Genomic DNA, 23,649 nt, shown 5'->3' with positions numbered 1-23,649 from the left:
TAAACAAACATCTTTAAGATGTTTTCTTTACATGTGAAATAAATAAAACAGTTACAAACTGAAACAGGAAGTGTTTTTGGACCAGTGTTGTTTACATCTTGCAAAATGGTCTATTGGTGGCAGATGCCAGATGTCTGTTGGTGATTTTTTTAATGATAGGCTTTGGCACTGGCATTACAGAATGTCCAGAGCACCATACATTATATAGTGTGGCCCGTATCTGTTTGATCTGTGTTGCTGAGCATGTTCTTGCACACCGTGGTGGTTTTGCTGCATATGCTGATCTTCTGATAAGACTTCACTTTGAGAGGTTTAGGAATACTACCTCTGGGAGAAGGAACTGGCCCTCCATGCCCCAACTCTGCCCTCTATACTGAAATGGTTACTGCGGGGGGTTCTGTGGTTAACCTCTAAAGATTTGAAAGAGACTTGATGACCGCAGGGTGTTGAGGGTGCATCCCTGTTTGACAACAAAAAAGAAATGTGTCCATTCTCTTCTGATGCCCTCATGAGATAGTTTCACCACCCAGCCACTTCAGTGTTTTAGGGAGCAGCAGTCTCCAGTAGGTGTTTTCACCTGTCTACACCCAGCAATGTTGCTGGAGTATGGCACCCGCCCACTCTTACAGAGGGTATGGGCTCTATGCACGGCGGTATCTCCGGTGAGGGTCTAAGGATGCTCGATAACTTCCGCCGATCGTAGAGTCCAATGCAATACCGAGAATTTATATAGAATTTTATACTCCATGGTTATACTAAAGAAACGTTAGTCACAATAACAGATAAAACAGACACCCCTCGTTGTGTTTATGCTTCTTTTTAAAATTATATTAAATAAACATAACTATATATAAAATTACATCTAAACCTATGAACGTTTCGTTTCAAAGACGGGGGGACAGTAAATTTTGAAGACTCTGCCATAATCTCGTTTATCTCGGTTTTCCTTTGCTTAAATCACCACAACCGGAAACTGTTGAGGATCCTTGCGTCAAATGCGGAACTTATGTGTGCATATAGCCCATTGGGACATTATAGGTTGTTAGGGCAGTCAGCCCCCTCTCCCTAGACAGTGTAGGCCACTCCCCTCACAACTCCCTCCAGTTAATATGTTCAGTTGTTCCTTGCCAGGAAGCTGTTTCAGGGCACCGAAACAGGGCATTTCAGGGCGTCATTTCCTTCTTACAGAGAACGCTTGGCAGTGTGGTAACTTCTGCCAGTTGTGTCTTTGTGGAATGAGGTTATATGACTCACTTCAGCAGGTTTGCTTTAGAGGCAGTATAGAGTATAGAGTCGTCCTCTCTGCCTAACCTTATCACCTCAAAATTCGACATCAAGAAGCCATTCTCTAGTTAGGGTTAGCCAGGACTGAGTTCTCCTGTCATAAGTTGCTCCATTCTGGATGGTCGAATCTGGTTATTGGACCTAATGTGTCCCCTGAAAGACTCTCCTTCGGTCCATTCTCCAGTCTCTGCCCACGATTTGGAAGCTGGGAGTCTGGCCCATTTAGGGTACCACATAGATTCTGATCCCTCAAATGAGCTTGTTAAGACCATCATAAAAGCTAGAGCTCTCTCCATGAAGAACCTATAAGCATTAAGGTGGCGTCTCTTGTGTAATCATGTGCTCAGCATCACGTTAACCCAGTTCACTGCCCTGCTGGGCCTTTGGAGTCAGCCTCTGAGCAGTTTCTGACTCTTAGGTGGTTATGTCTCTGGCATTACTTTGCTTAAACGATTAAGAGATCTGCAGGCCAATCAGTTGTCTGTTGCCTAGATTGTGCCCTTGGACTGGTCAAAATGATATTACACCTGAGGTTGGTTTACATTCCAAACATGCCTTTCCTGATTGTTCATCCGGTCGTTCTTCAATCCTTCTCCCCTCTGCTGTTTGACTTGTGGAGCAGGAGAGGCTTCACCTCGTATGTCCAGTCAGGGCACTAAGGATTAACGTTGACACCTCAGGAAGTGTTGAGTAAATCCGATCAACTGTTCCTGATACCCAGCAGTGCTTGTTGCAATGGATTGTTGATGTGATTTATTTTGAATATGAGGCGTGCAGTATGGCTTCACCTCTTGGCACCATTCCACTAGCCCAGTCCACTAGGGGTGTAGCCTCTTCTTAGAGACTAGCTGATCCTCTTCGTATACATTCATGGGGTTCAACAGTTTGGAAATGGATTCAATGGATTCATCTGGTTTTATATTGTGGATGTGAACGCTACCCCAGGATCTCGTTCGGGTTGATTCCTCCTTTTCTGCTTGTTTATCCTTTTCAAAACCTGTGGTGGAGGTGTCCTCTCAGTATGGCGGCATGGATATTATGTTTCCATAGCGTCAACGAGACACAGTGTCACATTGCAATACTTTAAGTACGCCTTTGCGGCTTCTTCAGACAATTAGAAACTGGAGATTCCGTGACGTAGGTGCTTTTTTTATGGTCTTTGTGGTCCTGAACCTCTGTAGTCCAACAGGATTGAAGAGATTTCACACATGCTTCAGACACCGTTTCTGAGTGAAGGTGTTCCCAAAGCATCAACACAATGACGCAGCATCTCGTTTCCATCTCCGGGAAGCGGGTTACATGTAACTCTGAGACATTTCCATCATAGTTTATGTTGAAGTATTTTACTATAGATTGAAAGAAATTGCATGCAGTTGTTACATTAAATAGCTGTATATAATGTGTATAATTAACACTTATTTACATATGCATATGTGTTATATATGTTATATATTATATATATTTTTTTATGTTTTCTTACTTGAGACATGAGACATCCCAAAACAATTCCAAAGCACATTTAGGCCTGTGATTTGCCATACAGTATTAATAAGAAACTGTAACAGCAATACAATATGACTCAGGAGGTCTTTCCCTGGCCTGAGAGGAAAGAATAATCACTGTAATTTTCTAACATGGTTATTTTCTCATAAAACTGCCACACCAACAGCTCTGCAACATTATCAACGACTTCAGTGACTAATTTGACAAGATAATGTCTTCATAAAGAGTTCCCCTTTTCTCTTCTCTGAGTGCCAAGGCAACGTATGACTACATGCTAATAGCTCAGATTGCCAACATTCCAAATGAATGTGATATCTGTGACAATTGAGCAATCACTTAGTTTCACAGAACTAAGCTCAAACAGACACTGAGCCTTAATGTCTGGTGCCTTTTGACACCACTCCATTTTGGCTCACAGTGTTTGCAGGTTCTCATTCGGCAGGTTTTACTCAATGGACGATGGTACTATTAAGGCTACACAAGAACCATTTCAGAGAGAAGCATAAATGTAGTATTGTTGTTGGCAATATAACAGGACTGCTGCTAAGTTGATTTGTTTAATGCCTCAGATCTTGTGGTGAATCGCCTTCAATCTTGTTGCTCATGATCGTAGCTCAAGACAAATTTTACGATGTTTAAAGCAATAAACTAAGACAGACAAGGTAATAAAATAAATATCCTTTTAACATAAGCCTTGGATGATGGAATCATGTTCAGTGTAACACTTCCATTAGCATCCAAACTAACTGCTTTCATGGCAAATAATGGTTCAGATACTGCAATTTCATTTAGCACATCGATTTTTAGAGAGGAGTCCCAAGAAATAGCTCAGTTGCCAGATGTGGGGCGCATATGCAGTGAAATTGCAGTATTGTTGTGTAAACTCTGCGTTCTGTGCTGCCGTAGCCCGAAAGCTGGATCTTTTCTCATCTTTATGTGTCTGGATTTGCTCAGTCTAGAGAATCTACATAAATCCCAGAAGGCTTTCACCAAGCTGGGAAGAATAGAGGTGGCCGCTTTATTCGGCTTCTGTATAATTCTCACAATGTGAATCACGCAAAACAGACATCCTCAAAGTTCATTCAAGGCAAAGAAACAAAATGAAATATCCTCTTTTGTTTATCTCTTTTGTTTATGCCTTGCCGTTCTCTCTATTTTTTTTCCTTTTTTGTTCTTGCAGAATTTTATCTCTCCTTCCCAGATAGCAAACTGACATTGAATCAACATGGAAACGACGTCTCTCATGACATTGAAACAACGTTGATTTGCTCATCGAATTAACGTTGAACCAACGTCAGACGCGGCATTCTTCAAAGCTAAATGAAAATCGAAAATTGGTTTGCTTTCATAACGTTGAAACAACGCGTTGATTTCAAGTTGATTTTCCGTTAGTTTTGAAAGAATGACGCGTCTGACGTTGGTTCAACGTTAATTCGATGAGCAAAACAATGTCAGATCAACGTTGTTTCTATGTCATATTTCCACGTTGATTCAATGTCAGTCTGCTATCTGGGTTGTCATTATCTTCGTTCTTTCTCTTCCTCCACGCACACACTCATTGATGCAAAGTTATACAAAATGCCTCCGTTAGCCAGGAAATCCATGCACCAACATTGACACACTACCTTTTGACACACTATGTATTCCTACATCACAGCATGCGGTTGGATTATCTCTTCTGATGCAAGGGGTGGTGCACGGTTTGGAACAGCTGATCATTCCTAACGAGGGGGCAAGCTGGTCATTAAATGGGTGCTAATACTGGAAAGTGGAGGCCATTAAGCCTTCTTTGTTGTCGTTCTAAAACCCTTAGGAGCCTCTTGACCTGAAACCCTTATTAGTTTCCAAGCATTCAGACCCATCCTTCTTATCACACTGGCCCTACTTAACATCTTCATAACAAAAGAACAGACAGAAAGAAAGATAAAGATACAGAGAACATTATGTATAAATAACAAAGAGCCCCTGAAACTTAGAGTAGCTACAGCAGAAATAGAAAAAACAAATTCTGTCATGCTGGAGCAGCTGAAAATGAAATTATTAATTATTCTGAGCATCGCCAACTTGGACATGACAAAGCACACCAAAACAAAATATGAAAACATCTGCAAACCACTCAGTTTTCAAAAGCAACACTGGGTCACACTTTATATTTGGTGTCTTAAACTACTATACTTAATATACTTATAATGTAGGCCTACTTATTGTGTTGATGTTGTATTGAAAAACGTTTTTACTGCCATTGAGGTGGGAAATGGGAAAGTTGCGGACAGGTTTAGTGGGTTTATGAGTTTGTTAAAAGGGAAGGGTCAATAGTGTAATTAGAGCAGTAATTACATAAATTAATTACAGATGTAAATGCATGCAGGCAATTATAATAAAACAAGTATAATGTACTAAAAATAATGTAAGTGCATTGTATCAAATGACTGATTTAAATGTTAGTACATCGTTGTTAAACATAGGCCTAACTAACATAAAGTGGCACCCAACACTGACATCAGCGAATTTCTGAGGAAAGCTTTGTGTTTTTTTTTTCCTTGGTGCACTCGTTTAAGTCTAAATCTGCATGAATGTGAGAAAAGTGCACCAAACATGCAAAAGCTCACATGGGAGAAGGAGTGCCACTTAGCATCTCTGTAATTTGCTGATTATCCTGTCACAACTGAGCCACAAATTAACTTGAATGTGTCACACTGATAGAATTGTATAGACTGATTACAAAGTAAATAACTCACCCACTCGGATATAACCACTTTTGGTAAATAATGAACTGAAATAACCTGAAATAGAATTAAAACACGAATGAAAAGTGCACCTCATGCCTGCAGCCATATACTGTATAAAGCGTTAACCTTTGGCCTGTTTACAGGTCACTTAATGCGTTTTCTCTAATCGGATATCTGATCATGAAAAAAAAAAAAAACTGGTGTAAATGCACCCTGAAACGCTTTCGAGAGGGATTTAAATCCAATCACTCAGAGACGCATTCCAGACGAAACTTGTCAAGTGTAAATGCATCTGGTTGTTGAAACTACATATGTATTTTACTCCTCCCAAAATGTTAAAAAGTACATGAGAGCGTGCTATAGGCTAAATGACAGGTTATAGACAGATATGACAGCGCTAATGCAACTGTATCTTCAGCAAGTCGATGTGCAAACTAACGCAAATGAAACTAAAATTGCAGACGCTCAACACACAATTATCTTTCATTAAAAGTAGTGAGACTTAAAGGGTTAGTTCACCCAAACATGAAAATTCTGTCAGTATTTACTTACCCTCATGTTGTTCCAACGTAAGACCTTCGTTCATCTTTGGAACACAAATTAAGATATTTTTGATATGGATCAGTCCTGCATACTAGTCCATAGGCTTCTTGAGGAATTGAAACTTGCTGGCCTTGAAAAGTTATTAAAGACATAAAGATACTAAAGACGTTAAAATAGTCCAAGTGACTAGTGGCTCAATCTTAAGTTTATCAAACGACGAGAACACTATTTGTGCGCAAAAAACAACAAAAATAACGACTTTATTTCAACTATTCATTTACTTCTCTCTCTGCCTCAAGTCAGGTTACTAGTTTAATAGCGTAAGCTTCTGTTATTGTACGTCACACGCATCACACACATGACCAGCGTCGACCAATAGTGAGCCTTCGTGTGACGTAGCTCTACGCAATCACACTACGTTAACTGACTACAGGCCCATAGAGAAGGAAGTGAATAGTTGAAATAAAGTCATTATTTTTGTTTGTTTTTGCGCACAAAAAGTTTTCTCGTGTCTTGGACTATTTTAACGATGTCTTTAACTTTTTGAGGCCGGCAAGTTTAAATCCCTCAAGAAGCCTATGGACTAGTATGGAGGAGTGATCCAGCTCTCAGGTTTCAACAAAAATATCTTAATTTGTGTTCCGAAGATGAACAAAGGTCTTACGGGGTTGAACAACATGAGGGTGAGTAAATACTGACAGAATTTTCATTTTTGGGTGAACTAACCATTTAATGATGTTACCAGTGCAGATGCCGCTTTTTCTTGAAATTAGTGGATGATAATTAAAATGCGGCTCATATCTATTGATTTCATTGGTGTGAAGTTTGCACATAGCGCTGGAATTGAAGATCAGATTTATATTAGTTTTGCGCAGACACATTTATGTGGCCAAGTGTGTAAATTGAACCATTTTAGTAAATCAGTTAGCTATATGATCAGAAAGGATGGTGTAAACAGCCCCCTTGATTTAGTGCACCACAGATGTTCTAGTTCTGTTCAAGGACTCTTAATTTGAGTATTTTCAGTTTCCTGTCATAGTTATCAAATTGGTTTCCTTTGCTAGTTTGTATCTATGGTTTCTGATTTGTTAATTGATTCACGTGTGTCTTGTTTGGTTCCTCATTTAGCCTTGTGTGTAGTCCTCAGTTTAATTTCTGTTTTGTCTGTTTTAGTTGTGTTAATGGTTCTCCAGCGTTTTCCTGTTATCCTGAATATTTTGCTTCTTTTTTAAAGTTCTACTGCTGCAACTACAGTATAGATCCTCGTCTCCTTGCATTTGCTGTGACCAATGTTATCTCATGACCAATTCGTACTGATTCGTACGAGTGATTAAAAACAAGTGGCTAATGCGTACGAATTCGTACAACCTCAATACGAATTCGTACCATTTGTCTAAACCCACGTGATGGGTAGGTTTAGGGACGCGGAACTCGTAAAATATGTATGACTTAGCAAAAATCATATGAATCTGTGGTCGTATGAATTCGTATGAATTAGCCACCTCGTGAAATTCGTACGAAATGCCGTGAGATCGGGTTGCTGTGACACAGTGAGGTTCTAATAATACTTGTGACTTGAATACCCTGAGAACATTTAAACACTAGACATTTTTAGGTTAACATTATTCACTATACAATAGTGTAAAATAATAGGCAAACAACAAGCTAATTAAAAAATAAGTTACACAAAATAAACATACAAATGTGACTTTTTCTTAACAAAATAATATAATCTATAATCCAAAATTTTACTATTGATTTCTTGTGTATAAGTAAATATAAAATGGAATAGGATTGTACTGTATATACAAACCTAAAAGGGGGCGTTTCCTCATTTCAGCTCAACCACCAATCATCTTTCAGAGGTTGGAAGGTTTCGAGAAATATTTTAGGATGAAATGTGTGTGTTGATATGATATGTTAAGCCAGCGGCTGGAAGTGTATTAAAGCATCTATTCGAAAGAGGGAGTCTCTCCAAAACCTCCAAAATTCACATATTCTTAAATTCATTGCCAAAACTGAGCATGTTTTATTACTAACCAACAGCAGTCAGGCACAGCAGTGCTCTTGGGCTCCCATGTGGATGAATTCATAATTATGAAGAGTCATAATCCCAGCATTCTGCAGCCAGTGATGAATAATGCAGCAGACATCATCCCAGGAGTTGGAATGACATTAAAAGGTTATGCTGTTTGGTTGTCAATAAAAATGTACACATTTGCACTTATTCATTTAAATGTCAGTGGGCTGATCTGGGAGTTTATGTTGATAAACATATAGGCTGAACCCAATTAGAGCAATTTTTAAAGTTCATGCCATAATTTAACAAGCAGCATGCATGTAAATATGTTTTTTTTTTTTTCTTGGGGTGGGGGTGAGGGGATGAAGGCTGCTCTTACAAAGCGAAGACAGGTTGTTGTGCATGTTTGGGTGCATGTGCATGTAAGAGTTTTTGTCGTGTGGAGTGATTCTCTGTTTGACAGCACTCGCATTTGTGTTGAATTAGGACTCAAAGGGCTTGAGTGAGGTCCGTTTGACTCTGGGGTTCACATACAGGTGGAAACAAAAGCTTCAGCTCTCTCAGCATGCTGGGTGGAGAAGAGAGGCACTGCCTGAAATGTGTGTCCTGTTAGAAATATACCGTTGACGTGTGGGACGTGATCCCCCCCGCTGTTATTCTCCAATGTGTCCACACCAGTTCGTCTGATCAAAGACTCCAATTGTAATATGTTCTTTTCCTGGCTGCCTCAACTCCTCTAATCTTTTATTTGTTTATTTCATGCCAAGGTGATAGTTTGGAAATCTGACACTCGTTCACTCCGGGATTGGAGAAGAGGTGGTACCTCACTCTCTAAACATGTGATTTGTAAAGGTTTTTCTTTTTTTTTCTTTTTTTTTCGGGACTCATTAAAAGCATTCCAGATTTGAGTCATGATTTGGCTAATAGCTGTTTATATTTTTAAGAGGAATTTTTAATGTTTACATTTTCCTTCACAAAGGTGAAGACAGCTGTCTACATAAAGCATAAATAATCTCAGACAGGTATGTTTCTTGTCGGCAAAATGACAGCGTGACTGACAAAATGTCAGAGTGTTGGGAAAACTCCAGTATTGCTTTTAATTCAACTTGATGTATTTTGAAAACATTTTTTTTTTTTTGCACTTGTTAAGTATTATTATACACTCATTTTCTGTGTATATATTTGAAGCATGAAACAGTGTTTTATGTATGAGACTTCTTCATACTTTATTCTACTATGAAAACACTGTCAACAGATAAGCAGAGCTCGGCTCTTTATTTTACAGTTTACTTGTTACATATGTTACATGTAGTTACTGTGGTAATAACTAGGCTATTAGTTATGCAAAATTACATGCAACTAACCCTAAACCAAACCCCAATCCTAACCCTATCCCTATAGTAAGTACATGTAGGCCAAGTTAATTATTACTACACAGTACTTAAATGCATAATTACACCGTGAAACGGACACCTTAAAATAAATTGCAACCCGCTTTAACTGAAGCAAACAGCAAGAGTAGCATGCTGTTACAATCAGTGGTATGAAATCTGGAAAAGCAAGTCAAATTTGACAGGAAATTCCATATGAGCACAGAGAGCACAGTGTATCTTTCATTGTTGTGTTCTCATATAATAATGAAAACAATGTTTTCCATTATTATTAGATTTCTTGGTTTGAGAAAAACCACAATGTGAGTGAAGTGATCATTTCTCTATAAACAAGAATTTCAAAGAGTGTGAATCAGATAATTGGCTCCAGTGTGGTCTTAATATTTTCAATACGAGAGCAACAAACCAAACCGACACAAAACAAAACACTTAACCATCACCAAGCAGTGTCTACATCCAGTGAAGAATTAATTAAATATCACTGTTTCTCAAGCAAATTATATTTCTATATTATTATTAGGGCTGTGCAAAAATTAATTGTGATTAATCGCATCCAAAATAAAAGTCTGTATTTACATAATATATTTGTGTGTGCTGTATATAATTATTTTGTTCATATAAATACCTATGCATGCATGTATATATTTAAGAATTATTTGCGCTTAAATTCTGTATATATATATATATATATAAATACATAATCTATATTATATAAATATAAATATTTTATATATGAATAACACATTTTCTTAAATATATACATGCATGTGTGTGTTTTTATATATACAAAATAATTATATACAGCACACACAAATATATTACGTAAACACAGACTTTTATTTTGGATGCGATTAATCGCAATTAATTTTTGCACAGCCCTAATTATTATTTGTATAAATTAAATATAGCCCACAAGGTAAATATACAACTTTTTTTACAGTACTTTTGCATTTTTATGAAACGGTGAAAATCCTTGTCTTACTATTTTTGCATTATTTTACAATTAAAATATCTTAAACTCTAAACAACTAAAAAAAAAAAAGTTACTTTGAAAAAAAATAAAATAAAATCAATTGAAAAGTAAAAAACTAATGAAAAAGTATTTTTGTGTGAACCAGTAGGGTCTTCAAATATTTCCCCTTTTTATTTCATTTTCTCAAAGCAAGTGATACAGCTTCAAAACAACATGAGGGTGAGCAAATAATGAACGATTAAAAAAAAAAGAAAGTTCGACTGACACTGCCTGAAGAAATATATGGCATGAAGTTTACAAGCTTCTATTTTATTGAATTTATTACTCTTAGTCTCTGCGACCAAACCACTGAATATCTTTGGCTGACCACAGAACCACCATGCCAACGTTCATCGATGTCTCAGTGATGAAGAAAATGCAAATGTACTGCGGGGAATATTGATTTAAGGCCCAGAGCAAAAAAGCCTTGAAATGACGCAACATCTGAAAAATAAACTTTTACATTCCACTTACACACACACACACATACGCCATGCCATACAACCACCCAAGCACACTCCCCATGTTTAACTTCGCTGAAAGACGACCAAACCAAAACAAGGCTGATGTGGTGATATCCAATATTTTCTCATTAAGTCTTACAGGGCTCAGGGGCTAATCACATTACTTAAAAGGGCACACACAGATTAAAACTAAACTAGCTATGGATGGGTCCTCTTCCAAGTTTGTTTAAAAGGATAGCACCCCTCGGCGTAACTCCCTCTCTGATGGGCCGGTGTTAGGTGTTGGTATTGAGTCTAGTTCGGGCTGGTGGTACCGACCCCCGGCACAGGAAAGATCTCAGGCCCTGGAGTTCATGACATATGACTGGTGCTTTTTGACACTGAAGGTCAAGCCTCACACCTGAGATGGTGTCGGAGCAGACAGACATCACATGCCTGAGATGTTTCTCTTCTGAAGGATGTATGAGCTGGGAATGGATTCTTTAGCTCTAAGTCACGGAATGCGGGTTTGTTTTTACCCCCATTGGATGTAGTGCACCACCATTTTGGTAACGCTTCACCAAGCGTGATGTTTCATTGATTAAAAAAAGTGTACAAAGGTGTAATCACCTACTTTTCTGCTGGCTTTTTAGTTTTTCTTTTTTCCTACGCCTACAGTATATTCGGTTTTAACATCAAAATCATTCAAATATGAGGTGAAAAACATCCAAATCTGATGCTTTCAACACCCCTCACTCAAATTGCTGAATCAACGGCTGTAATCTCCGAATTATGTGTAAGAGGTGACGTCTTTTTATCTTCAGTCTCAGGGAAAAAAAGGCCAATAGTGTTGAGTGCTGGACTAATATCCCTGATAACTGAGGAGAATTACCAATTGCCTCTAGTTTGACACTGTTTATACAGCACGCTTTTACAAAGTGAGCATTAATCCCCGCTTACTTATTGGTATGTTCCGTCTTTTCAGGAAGAGAAGAGAAGATGCCCAAACTAACTCTGATGAAGTGTGCGAGTTTAACGTTTGTTGAAGGTCAGGTTAACAAAAATCTCATCCTAAATACACTCATACCTAATAAACGGGGTGATATGCTGATAACTTCAACCTAATGCATCGGCGTGGAAAAAAAACAACATTAATCTACGTCAACTAATTCAAGCACTAACAGAGTGTTTGAGGAAATCCTCATGTTTGCAGAGGAAGGAAATGAGCGGTCGCTAGCAGAGAGGAGTCTGCTGGCTCTTTCAATTGTACCGTGAGGACGTTATTTTTGACAAATAAATTCTGACAAAGAGTCCTGCATTCCAAACAAATAAATAAATGGGCATTAAGTATCGATTGGAGTTGAAATAATGTGATTATTTGAGAGGAAAAGACCACAAAATGCTTTGAGAGACATGGAAATAGCAAAATAGAAGAAAACTATACAAGGCAGGAATAATGAAAAATACAAAAATTATGAAAAACATGCAGAACTATAAGTTATTATACAAAAATGTTTTTAAAAAATTAAAAAAGAAAAGTGTTTCTTTCAATTATTTATTTCAAATTCATTCAACAACATACAATTTGTATGAACAAAATGTATATAGGCCTATATATATACAGTATATGTGTGTGTGTGTGTGTGTGTGTGTGTGTGTGTGTGTGTGTACAGGCATTCATTATTGTTTTATTACACACAATTTTGGTAAAACTTTACTACAAGGAGTCATTTGTTAATTTAATGTATTAACTAACATGAACTATAGTAACAATGAGCTATACATTTGTTATAGTGCATTAATATTTGTTAATATTAGTTTATAAATATCCAGCAGTTCATTGTTTGTTCATGTAAGTTCATAGTGCATTTACTAATGTCAAAAAATAAATAAATTTAATTTTTAAAAATGCATTAGTAAATGTTGAAATTATTATTGACTAACATTAATAAATGCTGCAGAAGTATTGTTCATTATTGTTCACAGAGGTCATGTTCACTAAAGTAGTTAAATGTTAACTAATGAAACCTTCTAGTAAAGTGTAACCCAGAATTTATGTTCAAATATCAAACAAAATACAAATCGGCGACAGATAGAAAGTAAAAGAAAAAAGATTCTAACAAAAGCAAAGCAAAAGCAAGATTCTAGTTCTCTCTTCTAAGAACATTCTTAACGCGGTAACAAAACCAATTAGCTTCTCTGGAAAGCTATCACCTTACACTCTTTCCTCACGGCTGTACGTGTTTATCAACCTCTCTGAAAGCTAAGCCAAACTAAAGAGGGGAAAGAGACAAAACGCATCTGGTTTGGCTTTCTCCCCAACCCAGTCAATCAGACGAGTCATCTCTCGCGCTTATCTCTGCCCGGGGTTTATCGGCTAAGTGGATGTGTAGCTACAAGTGAGAATAGCTTGTTTTGTCGGCTCCACTGATGAGGGTTTTCATCCACTACGAGGATTCTGCTTCCCCAGCCTGGTTGGACTTCTATACTCTTTTATTCTGTTAAGACAGATGCTGTTCCACTCTGTGGTTAGGAAGTACCACCATAGGGATGAGCTTTTCCTCCCACTTCCAAAAGCGTCTGTAATCTTCTTCCGTCATACAGGGCAACATTTAAATTATGATCATGCTTTCAAGGCAGATGACACGACTAGATTAGTGAGTCTGAAAGCACTTCAAAGGTACGGGAACAAGGTGTGAGAGTGGGTGTCGGAGGGCAGAATGAATGAAAGAAGGGCGAAATGAGCAAACATGAAGCAGAAAAGGGAAACAAAATGAGTCCGACAGTGAGCCGATCGTTGGGGAGGGGGGCTACATTATGTACAGCCGCTTTGTATCCACTCCCATTGAGAGGCAGCCACCCTGAATCCTGCACGCCTGTAAAAGAGCAGGTGCGAGTCGAGCGCATGCTTCGTGTTTTCATACGGACCGGGTCGTATCACAACAATCACGATCTCTAGAACGAGTAAACCAGATGAGGTAGAGCACTCAAACAGCTTTCCCCAGCTGCCCTATGTGTGTTGAGGGTGTTTTTTCATCACTGAGGGCTAGAGGAAACGGCGTGTGCCAAAGACTACCAATAGCCTCACATGTTGACAGTGCAATTTCCTTTAAGCTCTTTTAGGTGCATGGTGATGCTACAACAGTGTTTTCCAGCTGTTGTCCTCATAGAAAATGAAAAGAGATCATTTATAATATAATAAAATAATAACCAAACTGATGTGATAACGTCTAAACTCATAGTAAATAATAAATGATCCTTAATTTAAGCCTTTAGCAGGACGCATTGACTTTTTGACTGCAGCAACTGCAACAAATTACGATCTAATACAGCGCATGCCGCCCAATCTGTATAAAACATCACTTCTTTTACCGCAGATTGTTTTAAATCATGTTATGAAGGAAGAAAGAATACAACTGAACGGTTTTAGGGTGATGTCATTGTAATAACAGATTTTTCTCGTTACTTTGGTGAAACATGCTGTTGTGATTACTTTTCTCAGTTTTATGCCTCTCCAATAGCAATTTAAGGTATTTTTGTGCCTTCGAAAAGTAATAAAATGTGGTGCCATTTTGATTTTCCGAGAAAACAACTTGGATTTTCTGTTTATCAATAAGTTCAGCAAGTCTGTAGAAATTTAAAGAAGCCGGAGGCCGCATAGCGGACTGCATTTGTCTTGTTAGCAAAAGTGAATAATCCATAGCTGGAGGGTAGGAAGGATCAGTTTCCACAGAATTAATACCAACAGTATGCCTGTTTGAAAGCAAACAAGCCGTGCATGGAGCAAGTTTTAAGAGGAGACACTTCTAGGACGGGCCGAATTATCGTTCTTTATGTCCTGCAGGCATCTCGAAAAATCTATTTCAAGTATTATTATTTTTTTTTTGGCAGCAAGTGGAAAATGAGCCAGGAGTCTTTTTAGGAGACATTGAGTGGAGTTTTCCCCACCAAAAAATGATAACATTGTACTCAAGTGAACAGGAAACAAACAAAATAAGAATGAAAATCTAAATCCTTTAACTTGATTTCTAGAATTGAAATTTAATGTAGTAACTACACATATTTTCAAAATCAAGTTATGACCAAACATACTATTTTACAATATATCTGTTTTCACTTCGTCTAAAGACTGAAATTTATGAGATTTACAGCTAGAGCCCAAACCCTCTTTTGGTGTAAAAAAAAAAAAAAAAAAAAACCAAAACTACTTTTAGGATTTACTAAAAAGAAATTAGCTCTGAAAAGACATGAACACAGTTATTTTTGAGGCTGACATTTTTACATGTAGGAGTTTCCCTTTCAAACACAAAATGAATGGGAGGAAAGTATTTAAATGAATCAAGCAAGGCGATTTACTAAGGTTTGCGCACTTTGCGCTCATCAATTTACTGGTATTTGCGCCATCCACTCCCATCTGTGCTTTTATGGAATTGTGCTCTCATGCTAATTTGCTCTGTTCACTAAATCTGGTCCTAATTGTGATTATTTTATTCTGTTAATAGTTTGAATAGTTACTTTTTAAGGTGACTTTATTACACTGTAATTACACATTTAAGTGCTAAGTAATATTAAGGAATGTAGTTATTATAGGGTTTGGTTTGGTTTAGGGTTAGATGTATCTATGCATCATTTATAGTTGTTATTATTATTATAGTAACTACATGTAACATTTATAACAATGTTACTGTAAAATAAAGTGTTACCGTTTAGCTTTAGGGTTAATAACTTATTATAGTAAGTAGTATATGCAAAACAGTAATGTTAAAAATAATACTACCAATGCTCCTCTAATATACAATACATATAACTGCATTCTAACAGTGGGTAGAAAGTTTTCACTATCAATATAAATGAATTATTTTCCAGATAATAGTTAATAAGGTTGGCTTTTATTCATGTAAAATATAAAGCTGCCTTTATTTTAGGAAAAATAAAATAAAAAAAAAAAATAAAAATGGTCCCTTGCAAGGGGTTCATCATATTTGGAGGTTCTTCAAAAACTATTCAACTATAATCATAGAAAATGATTGTGAAAAAATGATAGTGTGAAAAAATGATAGGGTCTTGAATCACTCAAAAAAAAAAATGTCTTCCCATTTCAGTGTTGGTGTAGTAACTGGGTTCACTTTTGTAAGTTGTTATGCCCTCTCATCAAAATGCTTATTTTGTCTTGAAGTCTCCTAGCATCAGAGCAAATAAACACAGTTGAAGTTGCTCGGAGAATGTGCATGAGCTGCCTTGCCAACAGTTGTCTGTGCTTGAACAGCCCAAAGCATTTTGGTTGGAGGGTTGGGATTTATTGTTGAATAATACATGAGGAGGAGCCACACCAATGTCTCACCCAGGCTTAATGAAGGAGAACATGTCTGCACACAAATCAGTCATGAATAAACATCAGACCGTAATTAAACTTGGTGGCAGCAACTTTCTTCATTAGTACAAGCAGGAGCACAGCTTCCTGCGCATGGTAAGGATTGGGAATGGAATGGTAATTGGAGAGCCTGCCTGATATTGTATGGCATCATTGGAAAAGAGCAGGCCTGGTTAAGGAAAAAGCTCAGAAACTGACCTCATTACCAGAAGTTAATTCCCGGGCACTTCATTTGCTGCAGTTGGTAAAGACATGGCTGTCAAACTGAGGCTTGTATAATGATTTGAAAACTTCAGTTCGTTCCTGATCGAATGACTTTTAAGCATGTGGAGTGCCTAGGGTTGGTACCCAACCGAACTCTGAAAAATAGCTAAAATATTTGAAATAATGTCGAAATCTTTAGTAGAGATAGCTTACATTGAACATAATGTCAACCTGAATATGGGCTTCATGTGATGCTGTAAAATTAAATATAGTAAACCTAAATTAAATGGATGCATTAAAATGAGCAAGAGTGACATTAAATACATTAAGAATGTAACAAAATATTTCAATTCCAAATAAACTCTGTTCTTTTGATTTTTTTTATTCCTCAAAGAATCACGTTTTATATAAAAATATTAATACAGCACAACTGTTTTTAACATTGATAATAATAAGAAATCTTACTTTAGCCCCAAATCAGCATATTAAAAATGATTTCTGAAGGATCACGTGACACTGAAAAATGCTGAAAATTCAGTTCTACCATCACAAGAATAAATTACATTTTAAACAATATTCAAATAGAATAGTTCTTTTAAATTGTAATAATTTCACAATATTACTGTTTGTACTGTATTTTTGATCAAATAAAAGCAGCCTTGCTGAGCATCTAAAAAAAAAAAAAAAACCTTTTTTAACAGTAGTGTACACACTTGCATTGTAGACCCCGTTTGCACGAGAACGCTCACGGGTGAAAACATTAAAATATTTAATCGGATGTGCCTTTCGTTTACACGGCTACGGCGTTTTTGGGGCTTAAAAACGCAAAAAAGTGAAACTACCCTCCAGAGTGGAAATCTTAAAAACGCTTCTTCGCCGCGTTCCCATGTAAGGGTAAAAACGCAAAAGTCTGCTTGACAGTGAAGGTTGTAGGCGTGCGGACTTAGTGTTGTTGTGTGGCAGTGCTTCACATTGCCACCTAGCCGCCTGGAGTGCATACTACAAATAAATTTCACACTCTTTTCCGTCGCCATACAGTATATACGCGGATTTCCCACCAAAAATGCTTGTCTAAACGCATTTTCAACTGCGTTTTCGTTTAAAAACGGAGACCTTTTGCTACGTTTGCACCTCCCGTCCACACCAAAACAGAAAAAACGAAAACCTAAAACGGAGAAGTTTAGAAACCCTGCAACTCCGTTTTGCGTTTTGAATATCCAGAGGGCGTTTTAGTGAAGACGGGACAAAACGGACGACTTTAGAAACGCTGACGCATAGGCTCACACTCGGCTCTATGGTTGGGTGTCATCAGTCATGATGTGTCCAATTCCCTGATTCGTCAGCCACCGTTTACACTGGCACACGCGTGCCCAGTGTTGGTGAATGGTCACGTGATCCGCGTTTTCAGTCGTTTAAATGTGGACGGAGATCAATTCTAATAGTAGTAGTAGTAGTAAAATCTTTATTTGTCCCTTTACAGGGCAATTTAAGTAGCTTCAACCTCACAAAAACAGCAAAACATCAGACATTACACACACAAAAAAAAAAAAAAAACACACAAAACCCCGGGCATTTATAAATCTTCGTCTAGCTACTGTTAAAATTAAATATGTAGATAAAACACTGGTGTGGACGGAGATTGTATTTGTTTTAATTCTCAGTTTTTAAACGAAAACGCAGTAGTGTGGATGGGCCTAAATGTTGTATTATTCTGTTTTATTGGCTTTTCAGAAACCTTTCTAAAACAGCAAGCCAAGGGACTGATGATGCTCATGCAGCACCATATTTCCTTTTTTTTTTTTTTTTTTTTTTTTTGCATTATGCTGTGTTACTTACAGTCCTTAAATTTGCACTCAAACCCAAATAGAAAGGGGACATATTTTTGTGACTAGTCTGTATGGATTTTGTGATTTGATTGTACTTTGCTGTGATAAAGGATATGCTTTTTAAACTTATTTCTTTTCCACAGCCTGCAATTGTAACCTCCATGCAAGGCGCTGTCGTTTCAACATGGAGCTTTACAAACTCTCCGGTAGGAAAAGCGGAGGAGTCTGCCTGAACTGCCGGCACAACACGGCTGGTCGCCACTGCCACTACTGCAAAGAGGGCTACTACAGAGACATGTCGAAGCCCATCTCTCACAGAAAGGCCTGCAAAGGTATGAAGGGTACTGAATCTACACCCCATGGGTGTAAAGGGTTTGATCTTAAGGGCCCAAATCTGCAACTTATCACTAAGGAAAGCAGGAAAAGCTAAAGCTAAGTGATTATCTGGCTGTTTTCTACACAAAGAAATTCACATTGTACCACAAAGGAACCAATTAGATGACCCGGTGACTATTCTTAATGTGTTACCCCCTCAAATGAGGGAGTCAGCAGGTCCAAAGGAAGAATTCTCACATTCCTGTTCTCCTCCACCCCCATGAGACTCTGTCAGCATGCAGCCCAAGGACAGGGATGTGGGTGGGGGAGGGGTTACATCTTTCTGACATAGAGTTATTGGGATTCATTTGGGGGGATGGTTTGACAGGACAAGCCAAACAAACAGAGCAGAGGTGTGAACTGATCCTTGTTACAGGTCAGATGAGTGAGGTTAGGGGGAGGACGGACAAGAAAAGAAGAGCAACTTTCCACAGGTGTGCAACTGGCTGGCGACAGCACGCTTACCTGGGAGCTGTCCAGAAGGAAAGAGACAAAAAGGCAGGGTGTTTTTGCCTAATGTTGCCGTGGGGCAAAAGGAGCTAAAGCTTTGTGCAAACAAGCACCCCGTCACACCTTAGCGTCTCTTCATAACAAGGTCCGTTCTGCTGCTGTCCGTGACGGCTTAGGATCATTTACTTCCAGCTTTAGCTCGTGGGTTAAAACTAGCTGGAAGTTAAAGACTCTGTTTTCCCCAAACAGATAAATAGGTAAATAAATAAAAGCGTCCATCAATCTGACAGTCAAGACTGTGGGGAATGTTTTTGCATCATGTGAGAATGTTATACTTGAAAGCTGAACAGAAGGTGTTTGTTTTCCCGCAATACCATCACGAGTCCTCATTCACAACATCCATACAACAACGCAATTAGCCTGATTCCTGCTGTCATATTGCAGTTTTTATGTAGCTTTAAACTAATAGAGCTGGAAAAAGATTTGAATTTTTATATTTATTTTATAAAATATTTTTAACATTTAAATTATAATTTATGTAACGTATTTTGTATGTTTTGAAATTTATCCTATATATAACTAGGCCAAAATTGATATTTTTATGGTGTATCTGTTATATGCAGGTTAAGGATGTAAATACATTTTTATGGCATATTATATTAAGAATATTTCTTTAAGGTTCATTAGTTAACAAATACAATCGTTGATTTTAATAAAAGTATTAGTAAATGTTGAAATTAATTTTAAATAAGATAAACAAATGCTGGAAGTATTGTTTATTCTTAGTTTATGTTAACTAAGGTAGTTAACTAATGTTACCATTTTTTCATATTATATTTAGAAATGTAAGCATTTTCTAAATTTGACCAATTGAACTGGTTTTGTGGTGTATTTTATATATTAGTATTTTTTAAAAAACAGCATATTTTTTTAAATATTCTGATTATAAAACAATACCTTCGAGTTTTCACGTAAAGAAATTTATCTGATTTACAGTAGGCACAGTTTTCATTGAAAAATAAAATAAAATAAAATAAATAAAAGCGTGTTGTTTTTAGTTCTCAGAGTCACATTACACCTGATGAATATGAAAAAGATTAATGAGCATATAATAATATTCTCTGCATGGAAAGGCATTACAAAAATGCATAACCTAACCAACATATCCATTCTACCATACTCCAGACTGACATTTACCCCTCTCTGGGCTCTCGTTTGATTCTCCTGTCGACTTGGAATGCAAACAGACATTCATCATCCGACTGTGTGTTTCGCTAACCCCCATGCTATGTGTCTTATTGAGGGAAGAGAACTTCTTTTTGTTTTTACTTCCTTTCTCCTGTGGACAAGACTTGATTCTTTCAGCATCCCATTACTCTCATTGGTGAGGTTTGCTCTGTTGGGATATGTTGGCTTTGTCAAATGATGCATTTAATTGCAGAATTTTGTACACACTTGCCTAACATGGCAAATGGAAAAGATGAGTCTTTGAAAACAGCCAAAGTTTTACTATGTTGTTTTAAAGTTTTGTGATAGAAACTCCATCACAGATTCACTGGAAGGGATTCAGTCAAGCTGGCATTTGATCGTTCCGTTTCATTTCTTCCACTTTTGCAAGGCTCCCGTTATTAAAATCAAGGGTGAATAATCCGTCAGGTCTCTGATGACCCTGGTCCTTTTTTTCTCCAAAGTTTTATTAAAATGATCTGCTTTGCTTGGAAAGTTAATGAACTCTTCTGTTTCCCTGAGATTTGAGACAGAGGCCATGGAGGATTTCCCAGGCACTTGGAATTAGGGTCAACAAACCAAATGGAATTCGCTAATGGTTCAAGGAAAACTTTTTTTAATTTTTTTTTTTTTTTAGAACACACTAAAAATAGCTGCAATATAGTCTGCAGATTGTTACAGAATTATTAACGATAGATTCAAAATATTCATGTGCTACTGAAAGATGTATTTCTGGATGGAAAAAAAAGGGGAAAAATCAATTCTGGATTAAAACTGCATCATTGTGACCCACAGCCGTTGAGAACTTTTCCTAATGCAGATACGTAAGAGAGATTTGCTGAAGATGGCAATTATTCGATTTTACCGAAAAGAGAAAGTTCCCAGTACTTTGTTCTCTTGAATGTTTGCTGTCTGTTTGCAATTTCTCGCCTCTCTCTATACATTTCTCATTCCTTTCAAACTTTCGCAATAATTCACCACATTTGTTCTGTTTTAGGTCATTAATCTTCAGGTCCAACTGCCTCTTTAGACTTTTGTGCTATTTATCAGCACTATTACCATCTTTACATAGAGATGACTTCAAAACCAAGAAGACTAATTCGCCACTGGTTCTCTTGAGATTTTCCTATGGGGTTTTATAATAAGTTTTTTAATTTATGAGTACAATTAAGTAAACACACCATGGCAATTCGTTTGCTCTGCAACGTAAATCACACACACCCATTCAAAAATGCAAATTTAAAGCTTTTATGTTAGTTCCTAATAAGTAACTATATAGGAACAGTTGGGGAGGGGGGTTGGGGGGTGCAGTTTACATTTACATTGTACATTAAAGGGGTCATGAACTGGCTTTTTAAATTTTATTATATTGTTGTCTGAGGTCAACTTATGACTTTCGCTTAGTTTTTGCATTCAAAAACATCAAAATGAATAAGTAATAGGCTATTTTGTACCCAAGTTGTGAGCCTAGCTGAAAACGCTCGGTTTTTATGGGCGTCTCGCACTGAAGACTTGGAAGTAAACGCCCACTGCTGTGAGTGGATAACAGTTTTGCATATTATATTGAGTTTCGACTCACCCGTCGATGCACTTGGGGGAAATTGATTTGAAAACATCCAATGTTGTAAAATGGCAACCGGAATGATTCGCCCACATGTTTGAACAAGAGTCCGTGTGTTGCAACATTCCTGTCAGATCCAATATAGACGGCACAGCACCGTACTTTAATCTTAATCGGTCTGTAAATCCTGTCTTGTTTACAAAACAATCATCAGTGAAATAAAGCGAACAGAACTATTGACTGGTGTCAATAAAATATTTTATTGGACTAACAAGGACGTTTTCAGTTCTGAAACTTACAGGATATTCTTATAATATGATGACCTCTTAGATGTCAAAAGCTCAAGGAAAATTTGATTTCTCAGTTCATCACCCTTTTAATTTACATTGTAGAATCGTCAAGTATCGTCAAGTTGTGTTTATCACAGGCCTTATTTCACTCATAAATTGGAAAACCCCATAGGAAAATCTCAAAGGAATTAGTGGCGAATTAGTCTTCCGGGTTTTGATGTCATACTTGCACCACTATAGGCACACGCTCAATACTTTTCTTTGTTATTGCTCATACTGTGTATTTAAATTTTTTACGTGTTTGGATACTTATGTCAGTTCCCGTCTGGGTCTCTTACATTACACACTCTTGAGGTCTTGAACACGGGAAAACACAGGCACTTTTCAAATGAGAAGGAGACCTCCTGTTAATCTGAGCCGACTAGCTCAAATCGAATGTTGCTTCATTTTAAATAGTTCTGAAAACACATTTCATCATGATTTACAAAATCTTTAACTTAAACAAGGCATTTTGTTCATTTTAATCCTGAAATTTGCCAGAGTTAGAGCTCCTAATGTAATTACAATCAAACACTGTCCAAGTTATACAGCTGTATTAAGTTACATCAAAACAGATGTACAAAAAAGCATGCGTGGTAATTACAGAAAGGTGACAAATGATATGAAGCATGATATTTCATTCCCGCCAAAGAAAACATTTTCACAAGCTAAATAAGCGATGTATTGCAAGTTAATGAAAATAGGTGTAAGTATGTTGTAATATAAAGCATCTCACTCCCCTCACACTCATTAATTTGATGTGTTCACCACATATTTTCTCTTTTCTTTTGACATTCTTAATCAGGGCAGTGAAATAGTGGCAATGATATACTATAACAATTTACTTCAGGAAAAACACTTACAGTGTGCTGCTCTTTTAGCTTTAATTCAATTCGAGCTCTTGGCTTATAGTGTTCATTGCTTTCTACACAACTCATTTCTGTAGACTTGATTTGTCATTATGGAACACCTTGAAGCATTTTCAAATACAGACATTTGAGTCACAGATTTTGGATTTTCTATAAATACATATCAAAATTAGGTCCAGAGTATAATAATGTAATAGTATTATAATATAACAATAGATGTTTATTTGCAATATAATGATATGGAGAACTAGTTCCATTTTAGTACATGTTCCAATGTCCAAAAACCCAGTGATTCGATAAGAAATCGCCTTTTGATTCCGCTTATCGGTTTCTGTGTGCGTATTTTCATGGTATTTAAAACCATTAAAGAGCAAAACATTTGCGCGCTGTTTTCAGTGCATGCACATCCAAAGCGCGCCCACAGAAAAAAGTTCTTTGAATTTGATTTGAAGCCATTCAAGGTGCAAGAAGTCATGCTGTTTTCTGTGCGGCACACCAGAATAAGAAGTGGA

General features: G+C 37.2%; 1 protein-coding gene across 3 annotated transcripts in view; it reads left to right on the top strand.

Annotated features, from left to right (window-relative positions):
- ntn1a (netrin 1a) overlaps nucleotides 1-23,649 on the top strand; it is an 85,583-nt gene that overhangs the window by 38,353 nt on the left and 23,581 nt on the right. For all 3 annotated transcript variants that reach the window (XM_039691451.2, XM_039691450.2, XM_039691449.2), the window contains one exon: nucleotides 18,470-18,658. In XM_039691451.2, coding sequence (XP_039547385.2) covers nucleotides 18,470-18,658 — 189 coding nt within the window. The remainder of the gene's footprint in view (nucleotides 1-18,469; nucleotides 18,659-23,649) is intronic.

The sequence above is a fragment of the Pimephales promelas genome, chromosome 8 (genome assembly GCF_988280905.1).
Source record: "Pimephales promelas chromosome 8, fPimPro1.hap1.1, whole genome shotgun sequence".
Classification (NCBI taxonomy): domain Eukaryota; kingdom Metazoa; phylum Chordata; class Actinopteri; order Cypriniformes; family Leuciscidae; genus Pimephales; species Pimephales promelas.
The sequence above is the reverse complement of the archived record's forward strand: the minus strand, read 5'-3'. Positions and strand labels throughout refer to the sequence as shown.